The sequence below is a fragment of the Gymnoscopelus braueri genome (assembly GCF_963280865.1).
Source record: "Gymnoscopelus braueri genome assembly, chromosome: 1".
NCBI lineage: Eukaryota > Metazoa > Chordata > Actinopteri > Myctophiformes > Myctophidae > Gymnoscopelus > Gymnoscopelus braueri.
The window spans coordinates 17,676,370-17,694,192 of record NC_137603.1 but is presented as its reverse complement, the minus strand read 5'-3'; the positions used below and the strand labels follow the sequence as shown (position 1 = coordinate 17,694,192).

At 39.6% G+C, this 17,823-nt stretch overlaps 2 protein-coding genes across 2 annotated transcripts in view; both read left to right on the top strand.

Annotated features, from left to right (window-relative positions):
• Positions 1 to 495: 495 nt before the first annotated feature.
• On the top strand, positions 496 to 7,621 carry LOC308076581 (mortality factor 4-like protein 1). Its single transcript, XM_080416973.1, has 12 exons — positions 496 to 633; positions 1,488 to 1,534; positions 1,706 to 1,773; positions 1,967 to 2,053; positions 2,543 to 2,623; positions 2,705 to 2,730; positions 3,161 to 3,249; positions 4,511 to 4,612; positions 4,871 to 4,959; positions 5,464 to 5,636; positions 6,542 to 6,626; positions 7,000 to 7,621. The coding sequence occupies exons 1-12, from the start codon at positions 594 to 596 to the stop codon at positions 7,082 to 7,084; spliced, it is 972 nt and encodes a 323-aa protein (XP_080273099.1). The 5' UTR covers positions 496 to 593; the 3' UTR covers positions 7,085 to 7,621.
• Positions 7,622 to 10,533: 2,912 nt separating this feature from the next.
• The window catches only part of uacab (uveal autoantigen with coiled-coil domains and ankyrin repeats b), a 51,856-nt gene continuing 44,566 nt past the window's right edge, over positions 10,534 to 17,823 (top strand). The window contains exon 1 of the mRNA XM_080438837.1: positions 10,534 to 10,725. Coding sequence (XP_080294963.1) covers positions 10,678 to 10,725 — 48 coding nt within the window. The 5' untranslated portion in view covers positions 10,534 to 10,677. The remainder of the gene's footprint in view (positions 10,726 to 17,823) is intronic.

Here is a 17,823-nt window from a genome sequence, read left to right as displayed (position 1 = left end):
TTCTACTTCTACTCCACTACATCTCAGAGGCAAATATTATACTTTTACTCCACTACAATTATTTGAAAACCTTAGTGATTTTTAGCCATTTCAGCCAACTGAAAATAGCAGATAGCAGCTCACAATAGCGTCTCTGCCACTAATTGTGAGCTTGTAGATCGGGTATTTTAAAGTTTTTTTTATACATATTGAACTTGTGAAACTGGACATTCTGCATTATGAGTACTTTTACTTTTGGTACTTTATAGTACATTTTGATACCAAGACTTTTCTACTTTTACTCAAGTACATTTTGAATACTGTACTTTTACTTGTCACAGAGTATTTCTACGTTGCAGTATTGACACTTTTAAGTAAGAAATGTGATTACTTTTCCCACCACTGCCATTATTAAACGAGCTTTCGAGGACTCCTTGAACGCACCACCACAACGCGTCATCGGTCGGTTCGGATGTCACGTGACGCAGTCGGACACCGTCGCTCTGATGACGTCAGGTGGTGCTGCGCCCTCACTGTTCAGTCTGTCTGGAAGAAATGAAATCTGGAAATGCATGAATTTGATCATTCAGAGATCCGTTCAGTTGAGCAGGTGAATGGCGCCGAAACAGGACCCTAAACCTAAATTTCAAGAAGGTGTGTATGTTCGCTCTAACTCGGAATTTAGGCAACGTGAAACGAACGCCTCGGTGTGTTGTTGTCTGGAGGGGGCGGGGCGGTGGGTTCACAGGGTTGTTATTGTTTCTGCTAAAGCTTCACTGTGTTTACAATCTGCTGCTTCACTACGTCTGAGTTTCACTCTCTCAGCTGCATGTGTTAGTATTGCTGACCATCACATTCACATAAGTGGAGCAACTGGCACCGTGTTATCATAGAATATACAGTCACAGTGAAGGAGATCAACATTCGACACCGTTAGCTATGCTAAAGCCTCTTATGGGCCTGGCCTGGACCCCTGAGAACACTGGGGGGCACCATTTGAAAAAATGTATATGTATTTATTTGATTTTATGTCTGTGTTTTTGTTTTACAAATGAGGTCCAAATACATATAGGCTAAAACAAATGTGTAATTATAATTAAGGCCCAATAGTTCTACAAATGCTACACATTTAGTGGGGATTAACAAGAAGTTGAAGGGTACGTTTTGGTCTGACAATAACATACCATGCATGTTTCAAATTAGGTATACTTAACATTATTTCTGACCATTTTCCAAAGCTTACATTTATTATTTTCTTCTTTTTTTTTTTACATTTTGGAGAAAACAAAACAGTCATTTAACGTTGAGGTGCCCATAGGGTTTGGGTATCAAGAGATCAGTCCAAAACGTGTTTGGTTTTGGTATCAACCGAATGTCGCTGTGGTTTAATAACTAACGAAAGGGCTACTTTAGTTGGTTATTAAATCACAATAAATGGAGTTTGTTGGGTAACAGTTCTGTACTGGGTCAGGCCAGCCTTGTCTGATTATGACTGTCTCTCGTTTCAGGTGAAAGAGTCCTGTGTTTTCATGGGCCATTGCTCTATGAAGCGAAGGTTTGTTACAGCATGTGTGTTACGATATACAGTGTTACAGCATGTGTATTACTATACACATTACTATATACAGTGTTACAGCATGTGTATTACTATATACAGTGTTACAGTATGTGTATTACTACATTACAGGTTATGAATGATGCTATCATGTGATCTCCTATTTTACAGTGTGTAAAGATCAGTATAAAGGACAAGCTGATAAAGTACTTCATTCATTACAGCGGATGGAACAAAAAGTAAGCAGGCTTACTTAAGTGATTTTGGGGGCTTTTCTGTTTGTGTTAAATACCTAACATACTTCAAGACTAATGACAATATATATAATCAATTCATCGTTTATTTTGTCTTGGTAAATCAGTAAAGGTATGTCATTTTCAATGGGACTGAGTGTCCACTCCAGATTTAACATAATTATAATTTTCTCTTTAGCTGGGATGAATGGGTTCCTGAAAGCAGAGTTCTCAAATATGTGGACAGCAACCTTGCAAAACAAAAAGAGCTTCAAAAGGCCAATCAGTAAGTCTGCATGTACAATATAGCAACAATATACTGTACATCCAGTCAAAGGAATGATGTGTAAAACATAGCATTATGATCCATCAGTGTCAACCCTAACAATGTAGATAGTACATACTAATTTTTATTAAAGCTATATTATGAATTCACATTGATATTGCTGTTCAAATCACTGAAACATATCACTCAACAATAGGTTTTTTAAAAGTAAAAATAGCATTGAAATATATAACTAGTAATCTGAATAAAGTGCACAAACAAAATTATAATACATATCCTGTTGGACATATGCATCTCCACATCTCCGTCATCTGCATTGTTGAGTTATTTGTATAGTACAGTATAGTACAATACAGTACAGTATTATTATATGCCATAGCTGTGTTTACGGTTCATATTTAACTTCAAATGTCCTACAAAATTCTGTATGAGATTTGAATAGTTTATAATTTGACTATTTGGTGCTGTGGTATGCCATTCTTTCTACAGGGATGTACATGTTGAGGGAAAGATGAGAGGTATAGCACCAAGTAAGAAGATTGCTGCTGTGCAGCAGAAAAATGTTGATCTGTAAGTACAACTCCCGTTGTTACATCTCTTCTGCTCAGTTGGCATGATGTTGGAGTAACTCATTTTATTTTTGCATTGCAGGAAAGCAAAAAAGAATAAACAGAAGAGTAAGTGGAATGTTTATGATCTAATGAGATACAGTGTATACGATGTAAAAGTCCCCAGAACGTTTTTGTGTCCTTTTAGCCTTAATGTCTGACTGTACCACATGCTGTTTACATTTTTGACTAATAAAGTATTAAATCAATCAATGTACTGTTCAGGGTGTTTCCATGATCCCACGTTATATCATGCCAAAGTAAATATCTAGAGAGGACATCTCTATTCATCTTAGTTATTTTGGATATTGAGATATACATATATATATATATATATATATATATATATATATATATATATATATATATATATATATATATATATAGTGAGCTCAATAAGTATTTGAATGGTGATCCTATATTTCATGCTTCAGATAAAGCATGCAGTAGAGACTTACTGTTTGCATTAACTGTTAAGTGTATTTGTGATGTTGCGTAGCCCCATCGGCTGGTGAAGGCACCAGCACAGGAGAGATGCCACAGGCACCAAGGAAGAAGCGGGCTCGGGTTGATCCCACCGTGGAAAGCGTATGTATGATCTCTTAACGGCCATTTTTACAGCAGCAGCGTTGAGTGAATATTTACAGCGCGAACATTCGCAAAAATGCAATAATTTGGGTGTGTCCGAGGTTGTGAGTGACAGCCTGACACAGTGTGTCAACGTGTGTATCCACTCCAGAGGTGAAGAAACGGACTGTATGAAAGTAGTGAATACTGAAAACACAGTTTTAAACTAGCAGCTGTAGATGTGAAATTAATCAAGATTGAGCAACTACATGACCTATTTATATCCTAAAATTAATAGGTTGTTTTACAAATAAGCTGCCAGAGATGAGAAACGATTGTCTCTACTTCTCTGTGCCAACAGCTCTCCTGGCTGAGCAGAGCAGCTGGCCTGAGCTGCTCGGAGCACCTGCAGCGCCGGAGCTGTCCCTGCTCTCTACCAACAATACTGGGGATAAATTGTTTACTGTATGTTGTTTAGTTGTCTATCTATCTATCTAGTTTAAAATGTTATTCATATTCACTCATGCTTCCATGCAGCAGTCCGTTTTATGTCCATCTCAAGTTTGTGCCAAGGCCATGCCCAGCGAGAGCCCCGGTGGTCCGAGGAATCAAAGCCAGCAAGTGCAAGTGTCTCTCGGCAGCTTGTTTGTAAAAGATGTATACGTTTTAAATAGGCCATGTTGCTCAATTTTGATAAATGTCCCACCTACAACTGCTAGTTATTCATATTTTCTACTTCGCACAGTAGACCTTTTTCTGTGGTTTCAAGTGTATATGCCTACTCCACACCTATTTCAGAGCACAGTGCACCCTGATTAGCTTGCCGCTCTGTGGGGAAATGTTTTTTGTTGTCTCTGCGTCCTGAAGCAGTGGGAAAAACGGTGGTCGCCCGTCCCGATTGACTTCACATTGAAACTCACCGCATTCTCAGAACGAGGCAGTGAAACGACGTTACTGGTGTGAATTTGGCGTTATAATTAGCCCTGTGCACGGCATCAGAACATATCTATGTTCTGTCTGGCAAGGTCAACGAGCAGAACTGATTTTATATCATAGCAAAACCAGCTAATAAGGCATCTTTCTTTCCATTCTGTATTGTAAGAAGACAGTCAAGACACTAAGCAATATTTGGTGTTGAGGTCTTGTTCTGTGTCTAACTCAGTCAGTTGGCAGGTTTGCCTGGTAGTTAGTGAGGCCAAGGGTCTTCACACACTATAACTGTCTCTTCTATTTTCTATTAGTTAAACACCTAAACTGTAAATGTTTGTGTCTGCGTACCCAGGAGGATATGTTCACTAACCGTGTGGAGGTGAAGGTGAAGATTCCTGAGGAGCTGAAACCGTGGTTAGTAGACGACTGGGACCTCATCACCCGACAGAAACAGGTGACTACTACACACATCATAACACAGTTTGCTCACAATGCAGGATGACTTGTTGACTTGACAAATTTGGGGTCAGGGCTATGTTTTGTTCTTGTTTAAAATATTTAGGTGGTTTTACATGACCTTTAACCCATTCAATTTAGTGCACAGCGCCACCTGTGATAGACTATGAATATTTTGATCTGGCATCGTATTGTACAGTATATTGTCTGAATTATGGTGTTAGTGCTTTAAAAGAGCAGAATTTGCTGTTTGCAGCTATTTCACCTGCCGGCTAAGAAGAATGTTGAGACTGTCTTGGAGGACTATGCAAATTATAAGAAAGCAAAAGGAAACTCGGACAACAAGTAAGCAAAAATAGTACCCTATCTCCCTTCAAAGGAAGTAAGGAAAGTATATGTAAGAGACCCTTACATGCTGCCCAACTAAAGCATTATCACATGATGTCACATGATGTTTGGCCATGGCTATTTTGTGTTGGACTTTTTTATTCAATCTGTGCTTTAAAATGCAAGCGATAACATAACTGACCAAAGATAACCACACAATGACATTAGCATTTTGTGGATAACCTATCTCGAGCAAATTTAAAGTCTGATTTAAAATCATTTACCGAACTGAGATGAACAGAATCCAATGAGTTCCTCGAAATGAAAATATTCAGCAGTAATGTCAAGTATACCATGACTAGTTGTCAAAGAGCTGAATGTGCCAGACTACTGGTATGGTCCTTTAATACCTTTTTTATAGATATTTGAATTTTCAAAGCTATCTTTTCAATGTGCTATATCCTTGAATGCTGCAATCTCGCCCGACTGAATAGTGTGGTTTTATGTCTGCCCTCAATTAAGGGAGTATGCTGTGAATGAAGTGGTGGCAGGGATCAGAGAGTATTTCAATGTCATGCTTGGCACTCAGTTGCTCTACAAGTTTGAGAGGCCCCAGTATGCTGAGATCCTGGCAGACCACCCAGACACACCAATGTCCCAGGTCTACGGGGCACCACACTTACTGCGCCTTTTTGGTAGGGGAAACACACACACACACACACACACACACACACACACACACACACACACACACACACACACGCACACAGTGTTGTCCACTATTATTTGCATTTTACCACTGTCACAACCCGGCTCGTATAGGCAGGACAAAGATGGAAGATGCACATATTACCATGCCATGAAAGAAGATTTACTGTAAATAAAGTTAAATGAACAGTATTGCTATGGTGTGTGGTAGTCGACATACGTACATTCTCACTCCCAGGTAGTGATATGGTGACGAGTTGGGCAACATCTACTGTTGCATCAGACATTTGCGTTGCTGTTCAACGTTCCCTAATCTCACATCACACGACTGACCATGGAATGCGGACATGCGTTCTTCTCACTCCCAACTCGTAATAGGATGACGCATCGGTAAAAACGGCAGACGCTGTCAGAATTGGATTGAACGTCGTGAGGCACGTCCGAGCGAGGTGCCAGCTGAGCAAGTGCCTGTGCCGAGCGGTGCAATGTCTACTTCTTCCGACTCAGCGCTGTTTGAGTTGCATACTGACGATAGGCTTCATGAATTATGTCGTCCTTGTCAACATGCGACGCAACAGGGGAGCCTATCGCACCATAGTATGATGACCTGGGTGTGAGAATAGTGTTGATAGTATCAATACACACACACAGACGGAGCCAATGACCTGGCTAATAAATAGTAACGGTTACTGCACCATGAAGGATGTAGTGCTCCCTTTAGGACAATCAACTACAAAAATAGACATTTACATGGGAAAAAGCCACAATATCTGAAAAACTCAATGGGAAAGAATTGCATATACTGAAGGTCCAAAATTGTAGAATGTGTGAATATGAATATGCTTAAATGGTCCTTCAGCCTTGTTATTTACATTTGGTGTGCCCCCCACAGTTCGTATAGGAGCGATGCTGGCCTACACTCCTCTTGATGAGAAGAGCCTGACTCTGCTGCTAAATTACCTCCACGACTTCCTCAAGTAAGAGTCCACACGATACTGGAGATTGAGCCAGACATGACTCATGTGCCACATTACATCCCCATAAACATATAATATAATTATATAATATAAATATATAAGTGTATTATTATTCAATATATTATGTTTAAAGTCGTTTAGCATGGCTAATGCAGAGTTTTGAGTCACCTTTGGATGCCTTTGAGGAGGTTAATTGCACTATGAAGATTGCGGCTGTAAAGCCTGATCTTTAACCTGCTGTGGCATCCTGTTAACAGCTCCCGCAAGCAAGTGGCAGTGCCAGCAGCCTTCTGAATTCTTTTTTTTGTTTTTGTTTGTTTGCTGTGTTTTTTTACCTACTCTGCGGTGACAGTTGTTCTTTAAACCATCTCAGGTATCTGGTGAAGAATTTGTCCACCCTCTTCAATGCCACTGACTATGAGGTCGCTCCCCCAGAGTACCACCGCAAGGCTGTGTGAGAGCACGTGACCCTCCCGACGCACGGCGCCCCCACAACAATACCACATGTACAATAATCACAACTACCGGTCTGAGTGGAAAGCCAGGCGAAGTGTTTCTTCTGAACTCAGCTGTCGCCTTTTCCATTCACTCAGGAGCTGTGTCGTTCCAGACACATATGGGAAAAGTCAAAGTAGTTTTGTCAATGCACACACACACACACACACACACACACACACACACACACACACACACTCACACTCACACACTTCCTGCCATTGAAAAGCGAAAAGAAAAATATTTTTATCTCCTAACTAGTTACTGTTTTAACAAAGTACAGTAGTTCTTTGGTGGCTTTTTGTGCATTCCACCTGATTGATTTGACTTTTTATTTACTGGCAATGTTGCATGTGTGTATTTATGAGTGTTCCTTCCTGGAACATTAGGTGCAATTTTTTGTCCAAATCATAATGTGTTTTTACTAATCAAACCTCAATGAACCCATGTGATATGTATTTGTTAGTTGGCTCATTTTTTAATAAAGACGTTTCTACACAGTTTCTGCATAGTCTTTCATAAAGGTTGGTATTGAATTGCTATGTAGTCCACAACATAATTAATGTGATAGCTGACTTTTAAATATGTCATTTGCTGAGGTGCACTCACCCATTAGCTACTACATTGAAGAGTGGCTTAATTTTCTTCACGTAGGTCTCCTGGTTTGTTTTTGTTGATCGAGGCGATAATAAGGAGCTGCAGGCCAGCTCTGCTCTTTACTAAACAGTAAACACCCAATTACAAACAGTTACATATTTGTTTTTCTCACTTGATTTGACACATTTCTTAAAACTTAGGGCCATGCTCTCAAAACAGTTATCAGCCATCAGTGCCACTGCAAAATGAACTTTTTTTTGCAGATAATACCCTGTCCAACCTACACGGTACTGGAGCAAGACTTTTTAACAGTTGAGATCTGCATTCATACATTAATAATAAAATAATAATAATAATGAATTGCATTTATATGGCGCTTTTCTAAGTACTCAAACTTACTCAAAGCGCTTTACAATGGTTCATTCATTCATACAGGGGGGGGGGGGGGGGGCATTGGGAGGTGGAGCGGCGAACAGTCGACGCCAGCGTCCCCACTTTTTCCCACATTCACACACCAATGGTGGCAAGCTAGCGCCGACCGAATCATTGGAGGCAATGTAGGGTTCAGTGTCTTGCCCAAGGACACTTCGACATGTGGACAGGAGGAGTTGGGATTCGAACCGCCGACCCACGGATCAATGGACGACCTGCTCTACCTCCTGAGCCACAGCCGCCCAGCAGACCACATTAGACCATACACATCCTATAAGCTAAACATTTACAGATACTGTAATACAATTATTATTATATAGTATATCAAGTATAAACCATTGTTGCCACAGACTATAAAACTATATGTTTAGTTGAGATTTTGTTAACTCTGATAAAGTATGAAGACTTTGAATAGCCTGGGAATACCCTTATTCCATGTGTCTCCATTCAACGAGATGCTTTATTTCACTGGCTGTGCCGAATCCATGGCAACTGTTGCTATGGTGTTGTAGACGGGTGTATGTGAGGCCAGGCAACATGTGGTGAAGTATTCTTTGAATGATGTTGATTGAAACACCATGGGATTCTTAGAACAATAGACCCCAGAACAATCCATTCCCCAATTTCCCCGCAGTTCATGGCATTTTACTTACAGTACATACACAGTTAAATCCAAGAACTGTACAAGAAGCCTTCCACTAAAACCAGTTGAAACAAGGTGAGGAGGTTTGGCTAGAGACTAGCATTTCAACAATGTTGATAGAGGACCAGAAGGTGGCATCATTTTCCTCCAGCTTTTACCTTATTTGTTGTTCTCATTCTAGCCCATCATTTGTGTACAATATTAGGACTACAACATGTTGAATTGTTTTTGTCTACTTTACTGTTTATTTATATGAAAAGGTGTATGGCATTCTATGAATTATTATCAATGGAGCAGGTTTTCTTTTAGTTTTTAACAAAACAGACTACACAGTAGTGTTATTAATTTACAGTAACTGACAGTGAGTGTGCAATGTAACAAAAGGCTGATTTTAATTGTTATGTTCAGTTCTTCTAACAGTTGTACCTATCTCCCCACTCTCTGTTAAATGAAGAAGAAAAAAAACAACACAATAAGCCTATTTGCTTCCTGCAATAATTGACAGAGTGAACTAGCCTGGGAATGAAATAATAGTCATTTACTGTCACAGTTCATGTTTCTGCATGGCCACACAATTTACAACGTGTGTGTGTGTGTGTGTGTGCGTGTGTGTGTGTGTGTGTGTGTGTGTGTGTGTGTGTGTGTGTGTGTGTGTGTGTGTGTGTGTGTGTGTGTGTGTGTGTGTGTGTGTGTGTGTGTGTGTGTGTGTGTGTGTGTGTGTTTTTGTGTGTTTGGGCGGTTGGGTGGAAGCTGAGAACCACTAATCACATAAGCATGATAAAGGGGGTGTAAAAGGATCCTTCATGCAATGAATAGTCCTGTTATATTCTATTGTGTTGTGGAATTCTATTCTAATATGTGGTATAGTGTAGTAGGCTACTGTACATTTCTACAAAAACTGTATCAGGACAGTGGTGGTTATTCAAATGTTTTCTTCCCCCTTCAGGTGACCCTGACGTCATAGCATTCAGGTAACCCTGACGTCATAGGCGTTCAGGTAACCCTGACGTCATAGCATTCAGGTTGTCCTCCTGCGTTGTCCCAGGATGTCTATAGCAGTGTTGCCATATTTTGTGAGAGAAATAAGCAACCAGGTATTCTTTTTTTAAATGTTGGAGTTTGGAAGCGCTTGTTTTCAATAACGCAACGTCCTGCTGCCTCCTGCATTGTGCGACATTTCGAGACAGGTGGTACGAAGTACCGTTATTAAAGTGATTTCCAACGAGCGCTTCCAAACCCCAACACTTAATAATCACCTGCACAGAATTTCTTGACAGAAAGTCAGAAAGTAGCTCATAACATGTCTGCGGTGGATTTTTATGAAACAAAAACTTTGCAGATAGAAAGAGGATAATTCAAGCTTTCCGTACAGCTGAGTTTAACGTTGTTTGACTATTCTGTTTGGATGTATAGGCTGTCAAGGGTTGGTATTGTAAGATGCTCTGGATTCCAGATATTAAAATAGAATCTAAGAGTTGCTTGTGACTAAAACAAGCCCAAAAAAACGCAACCCGCAACTACCAATTTCTACAAGCAACTTTACAGGGGGGGAAAAGCCCAAAGTCGCTTATAATAAGCCGACATGGCAACACTGGTTGTCCTGTGTTGTCCCAGCAACTCTGGCGAGGAAGTCCCTCCCTCTCTTACAGCTCATTGGTCCAATTATAGAGACGATTCTGAACATGGCCGTTTAATTGGTTTAGAAGGATGTCAATCTAAAAGCAAAGTCTAGTAGTTTATGTTGGGGCATCAGGTGAAACTTGCCCCAGGACGGTGGAGAAATAAGTTATTCTGTCTTTTAAGGTTTTAATGAGTTACTTCTGTTTATGGTTGTTTTTTTAATCTTTACAACTTATTTAAGGGTCACGAGATATTACAGTCACAATGAAGAGCCTGAAATATCGACTGAAAAAACATGAAGTCAACATCACAGTAAGTTGAATTATGGTTTTGTATGGTGGAATTGTCATTCCATAAGGTGTGCGGTTGATAGAACGTCATGAATGTTTGTGCCGATCATCAAACATTGATCTGGTGATTTTATTTACGCTGGAGTTGTGTGTGACTGATGTTTTCAACCTATTGTTAACGACCACGTTTTATCCGACACGTACGTCTCCCACCGCTGGAGTTTATTTGAAAGTGATCTTCAATCTGAACCGAAGCACCTGCACTTGACCAGTTGAGCTATATGTATGGTTTGTACCGCAGAGGAAGAAGAAACACCGTCTTATTGTTAACTTCTTTTTTTTAATGTCTTACATCTCGAAAAAGCAAAAAATAATCACTCAACAGGCAACAGCGCCTCGAAAAAAAAACGTGCTTCATAAATCAGTGCAAGTTACTTACAACAGTTGCAAAAAGTTCTTCAACTTAAATTTCTACTCGTTCGTCTATGTGTGTAGCTTGCCTAGCCTTGGATCAAGTCTATCATAGATGTATTTTTTTTTTATCGATTTTGACATTTTTATATGTACGATAGTCTTGGCTAGCATCCCCCAGTGCGTCCTGCACTTTCACCAGTAAAGCCCGTACTTCTCCGTACATGTACACAAAATATATATAAGGTGCTTACCTAGTTGCCCCAAATGTTAACTTGCGCTTCGGAGTCTTTGTGCAATGTATTAGTGCGTAGTTTTCAATAATGAAGTGTTTTAACCCCGTCTGTGGCGGATTCTGTCAGAAGTTCCCTGTATTCCTCAATGGGCGGTAGTGACGGTGCGCATCCGGTGAAAGACAATAATACACTCAATGTAAACAGGAAGTAAACGAGGGGGAAATGGCGTTCGGGCCACAGACGGGATTAAATACTTATTTATTAACAAATATGGACTAATACATTGTAGAAAGACTCCGAAGCGTGAGCTAACATTTGTGGAAACCGGGTCAGCACCTTTATATATTGTATTTATACATGTACGGAGAAGTACGGGCTTTACTGGTGAAAGTGCAGGACACACTGGGGGTTGCTAGCCAAGACTAGCGTAGATTCGAAAGTAAAAGTCCAAGACTCGATAAAATACAACTATGATAGTCTTGATCCAAGGCTAAAGCTTGCCGAAAAGAACTGATCTAAGCAGCTTGTAGATCAGTTCTGTTCGGCATGCGACACCACGGTATAAATGAGGCATGTTGTGAGGTAGCCATGGGCCCCCATTGGACCCAGTAAACAGCCATGCATTCTCGTGATCTTCTTTTGAAAGAGGGTTTAAGAGTAGAAACTCCCTAGACACGCCTGGCGTCATGTTTTGACTTGTCGAGGTGTGAATAATTAAAAAAGAGGGGAAAAAGCAGACTTCATTGGACAGACGAATTCTCGCATTTTGAACCGCATGTAGTGTGTTACTGACTGTTGCTAACCCATTCCGTGTATCTGTTGTTTTCCCTGGCTTGCATTGATCCATACTCAGTGATCGAAAAAGTACTCTGATTTTTTACTTAAGTAAAAGTATCACTACCACTTAGTAGAAATACTCTTTTACAAGTAAAAGTCTGGTATTCGAAATGTACTTGAGTAAAAGTACTAAAGTATTGGTATCAGAATATACTTAAAGTACCAAAAGTAAAAGTACTCATTATGCATATTTTCAAATAGCTAAAGTATGTATAGGGCGGAAGTGGTTAATATATGTTTTGTTATAATAATCAAAATCTACAAAAGTAACTAGTAACTAAAGTTTTCAAATAATTGTAGTGAAGTAAAGGTACAATTTTGTCTCTTGAGATGTAGTGCAGTCGAAGTAAAAGTACTGGAAATTTGAAATACTCCAGTAAAGTAAAAGTTCCTAAAAATTGTACTTAAGTACAGTACTTGAGTACAGTACTTAGTTACTTTCCACCACCTACATGGAAATCATCACAAACCAGCTGTGGCATGTGAACCTAGTTAACATACTTAACTGTACCATTTTTCTGTTCTTTGTGGTATTTCTAAGCGGCTTGCATTGCATTACAATTCCGTTCTGTTCAATATCTAGAAATTAAGTAAAATAATCTGTTGTCTGTGTGTGGAAGGACGGTAGCCCTGGAGAGAGGAGCCTTTCAGGAACACCTTATTATTGCTGTGGTGGCATAGCCAATTCTCAGCCTTTTAAATCAGAAAATCCACATTTCTTGGCTAGTTGGACAATAACAATATATTTTTATGCAGCTGGCTCTGAAAACCTGCCACATTTTATTTTAAATTAATGTAATGAATGTAAAAGTCTGAGGCAAACTATTAAGAAAATAACTGGATGCAGGTCGAGTGGGCACCTACATTTTGTGGGCACATAAACATTGCAAACTGGTATTTTTTTCTAAGGCAAACTATTAAGAAAATAACTGGATGCAGGTTGAGTGGGCACCTAAATATTGTGGGCATATAAACATTGCAAACTGGTATTTTTTTCTAAACCGTAAAAAAAAGAATAAATGTGTGCTTTGGAAAATGGTCGGATATAGGCTAATGTAAATTATACTTGATTTGAACGTGCACTATGCATCAGACATTATTAGACCTACATTTAACCATGAACTTCTTGTTTATGCCCAATGACATGGCTTGCTTCCCACAGGTTTTGTAGCAATTGTAAAAAAAAAATAACTAAAAAGAAAACACTGGTGCCCACTGTTGGGGTTACCAAATAACTAATGGCATAAACGATAAACACATATTTGAGGGATTGTTTCTTGGCTAGTTGGGCAATAACAATAATATTTCTTTGGCAGCTGGTTTTGCGAACTTGCCAAGAATTAAATGAACTCACTTATGTAAAAGCCAGAGGCAAACTGTTAAGAAAATAACTATGGCATAAATACATGTTTGAAGGATGGTTTTAACTTTCATTAAAGGATTTTGCGTGCCAGGACAAGCATCAGGTTACTTGGATAAGTTGGCTGTGCTTCTGTTCCGGGGTCAATACTTAAGAAACCTCTTGAGTTGTGATGAGGGATGACGTTGGTTTTAATTTTGAGCACAATGTATAAGCCTGGTTATAAGAACATTTCAGATAGAATCATCACCCCTTCAATATGAAACTCGCTCCAATGTAATTTTAATCTTCTGGTCTATAGAACTTTACATAGAGCTCAATATATTTGCATCATGAGAGCCATCCTCTCTTCATAACGACTCTGTCCCTCTGAACTATGCTCACTGTTAGGACATCTATTACAACACTCACAATCACACCCACTTATTAAGAGCTGGTAGGTAGACCCCACAATTTTATTCCATGTTGTTGTAGGTGCAAGCGGTTATTAATTACTGTACTTGAGAAATAAGGTAAAAACAAACATTCATTAGGCGTGTGTCTCATGAAACAGCCCCCAATGCTGTAGCCTTCAGGCCAATGACTTTTAAAGAGATAGGGAGGAGGCGGAGAAATAAGTGGAACTTTCTTTTGGAATGTGAACAATAGCTGAGTTTAATCCAAAGCCAATCACTTGGGGCTATCTTCTTTCACTGCAATATATTTTCCTTCACATTCCTTTTACTCCTACAGGCACATTTGGTGATGTGAGGGAAAGGTTTGTGCATGGGTGGCTAGTTATATTTTAAGTTGTGAGGTTTGGGGGCTAGCTTAAAGGAGGGTCAAGAAGGTCTGGAAGGGGACACCTCCTCCTTGGGGGGTATGTTCATTTCTCTTAAGGTGCTGGCATACTGCGTGGTTTTGGCCATCGATCATAACTTTTCACGCTGTACAGCATGAAAAAATAAATGCATCTGAATGATTATTCATCTAGAATCGAGTCTACTTGCCACACTGTCCACCGCAACTATGCCCAGCATATGTCGAGTCAATGTTTGACCCCAATAAAAAAATAAAAATGAAAGTGTGGGCTTGACTTGTCAGAAGAGGGTGGGTTGGCAATTCTCCAAAGGGTGCTGATATCTCCAGCCATTTTTATGAACCTGTCTACATTACATAGACTAGCAGATACAGATAGTGATTGGTTCCCCATGATCTAACACGTGACCTTCTCTTTACTTTTATGTGTTTGTAGTTGTTATATAACAGTCACTCTTAGGTTGAAAATCGTCTTGGCAACAGCTACACTGCATGGACATTCTGACACCGCCAGAACACACTCTTATGGCGTGGCACGTACAGTATATGGCCATCTTTGACCCTGTCAGATTGAGCGATCTCACTACGATGTGGAAAAACATTTCTTGGACTACACTATAAGACTGTAGGGCTGGATATAGCCACATTACCACAATACCGAGGTTATTTGATGCATGCTGCAGGGTTGAGCTCATTACAGCAATTTATTTGGCTGGTGAAAGTTTCAGGAGTGCATACAGTATGTTGTGTGATATGAAATGCTTACCATAAACACAATAATCATTGCATAAACACATAATCAAGTTATCATCACTGACTGTCTTCCATCTCATGTTCAAGGGCTTTGGGGAGAAATTAAACTTTCAAGTCACTTGACGCTGTGTGTGGGGGTGTGTGTGTGGGGGTGTGTGTGTGGGGGTGTGTGTGTGTGTGTGTGTGTGTGTGTGTGTGTGTGTCGGCTTGAATACTTGATAAAAAGACAGAAGCACAGTTGTAGTTAGAGATAGCAGCAAGTGCTACGCCTACTTCTCTATGTGGTAAAATGCCCAAACAACTGATACAGCCAGTTGACCTATTTTCTAATCCAAATGTTACGTTGCATATTTTTGGTAAATTCTGCCTTTAAGCCAATTAAGTGACTCGGGAGTAGTGGGTGAATTTGGACAAGGCAATATGCTGCATTTGTGGGAAGAAAATATTACGTATTACCTCAAACTACATAAAATCTGAGATTGCATTCCATTGTATATGGACCAAAATGAAAACAGCCTTCTGGGGCTTTTTGTGTTATCCCTTTAGCATATGTTTTTTTTACTGTACTACTGTACTGTTAACAAACTTGTTAATTAAGTATTTAATAAATCAATCAACAACAACACATCACTGGAATCTCTGCCATCATGGATTTTAGATTGAGCTGGTGTGTTGGAAATGACTTACTACACTTTTCAAGTGTTCACAATTGGTAAAGTTCAGTTGAGATGACGAAGAGGTTGGGACCCAAATCATACTTATTGCAAAAAGTTGCACTGTCGTACCGAGCTTCCTCGTGTCCTGTCAGCTGTACCCCACGACTGACACAGCCCAGGGTAGCCAAACCAGCCTGGAGACCTGTGCTCTGGGGTTGCAAAAGCACAGGTTTGCACCATTGCTCAGCCAGTGTTTTTCACCAAAAAGTGACTTGTCAGTTGGCAATATTTGTATTCCCTTTTATTGAAACCAAAATTTGATTGTCATCATTCTTAATCTCAAAGAGCTTTTATCAATATTTCGTTATTCCTCTTATGTCAAACATGAGGACTGTTTCTATACATCCTCTTCATGTAGCATGCTGATTCCATCTTCCTCTGACCTTTGCACACGTACAGTACTTTCTGTCAGCAACGGGTCATTGCAAATTATGCAAAACACTAATGCCAAGTAGTAGGGATGCAAACGTTAAGGAATTGAATTAATAGTTGTCTTATTTTTGACAATAGTCAATAATAATAGAACCTGCATTTTACTTTGCATCAAGAAGGTCTACCTGTCCTACACTCACAATTACAAACACGTCATTGATTTGTCTGTTCGCCATCTCTCAATTGTTTCCAAACTTTGCACAAATATAAGACCTGGGTTGGGATATTTAATAGGCTGCTTTTCATGCTTTAATTGTCATCTTTTAAACTTTGATTGAAACTGAGATTTTGCCCCTGTTTTTGCTCAGTAGTGGGCGCATGCATGCATGCACGCATGCACAAACAAAACATGAACCTCTATCCAATGAAAATTGCCTCCCATCGCCTGGGAGGTGTTTAGGGCTTATGACGGCAATGACTCTTAATAGTCAGGGGATATTAGCAGAAAAATGTCCAATCTTGGAATAAATTCCTTACCAAAAAAAATCTTCACCAATGTGTTTGTAAAAGTGTCTAGTAACACATCTCACAAAGACTGAAATGCAGTTTCACTAGGAGAATTTTTGACAGCTGCTGAAAGTTGGGGTACCCACAATAACCTTATGCGGGGAAAATAAATCAAAATTTAATTCTGTTTTAAGTAGCATGTGAGGGGTCAAACTAGGGTGTTTTTATGATTCTGAATCCATTGCAAGCATTTGTTTTGCACCAAAACCACTCCTTGGGCTAAAAACGGCCCAACCTCAATGGGCTTTTTACACAAAAAGTATACCTGGAAAAGGATGGCTTATGGCTATGGCCATTTTTAGCCCAAAAGTGGTTTTGGTGCAAAACAAATGCTTGCAATGCATTCAGAATCATAAAACACCCTAGTTTGACCCCTCACATGCTACTTAACTCTCTCAGTGCCAGACCCTGAGTTATCCCGAGTTTTAGGGTTATACCCTCAGTGCCAGAACGATGCACGCATGCACTGTATACGTGGTGGTCAAATATCTAATCAATGCAATGCATACTTGTTGTTATATTCCTTAATCAAAGATTTATTGTACCATTTGAGAAACAAATGTACTGGGGCCCAGATGTTTATGTGAAGGCTTTCTGTAAGCATAGTAATTCTAATGTACAAGCAAGTCATCGTATTCATTAGGTACTTTCAGAGAGTTACGAGGCTCTGTAAATGTCAAATTAAAACAATACAGCAATGCGTTGTTATTAAAAATAAACTACTTCTCAATATTTATTATTTTATTTTAAAAGCAATACTCAGTCAACTTATTACATTTTTAACAGAGTAACTTTCACTTGTAGAGGAATGATATTTTACCAGGAGAATCTATACTTTGTCCATCTCTGTTTGAATTTTGTTTTGTTTTTGTTTTCATTCACTGACTGAAATGAGCCTCTCATGTGAGCTCACGAGGAAACAGTGACTCTGCTATCAGCTGGTCTGTGGTTGAGTCTAGAGGGAATTTCTCATCCGATGTGAACAATGGATAAAGGCTGGTCCTGAGTCTTCATGTTCGTTTCTGCTCTCTGTGCTGCAATATTTTAGCCACTTAAACCCCAAAGTTGGT

Coding starts and splice junctions, on each gene's coding strand:
- LOC308076581 (XM_080416973.1), top strand. CDS start 594: ATGGCGCCGAAACAGGACCCTAAACCTAAATTTCAAGAAG. Junction 1,535..1,705: donor CATTGCTCTATGAAGCGAAG/GTTTGTTACAGC, acceptor CCTATTTTACAG/TGTGTAAAGATCAGTATAAA. Junction 2,624..2,704: donor CAGCAGAAAAATGTTGATCT/GTAAGTACAACT, acceptor TTTGCATTGCAG/GAAAGCAAAAAAGAATAAAC.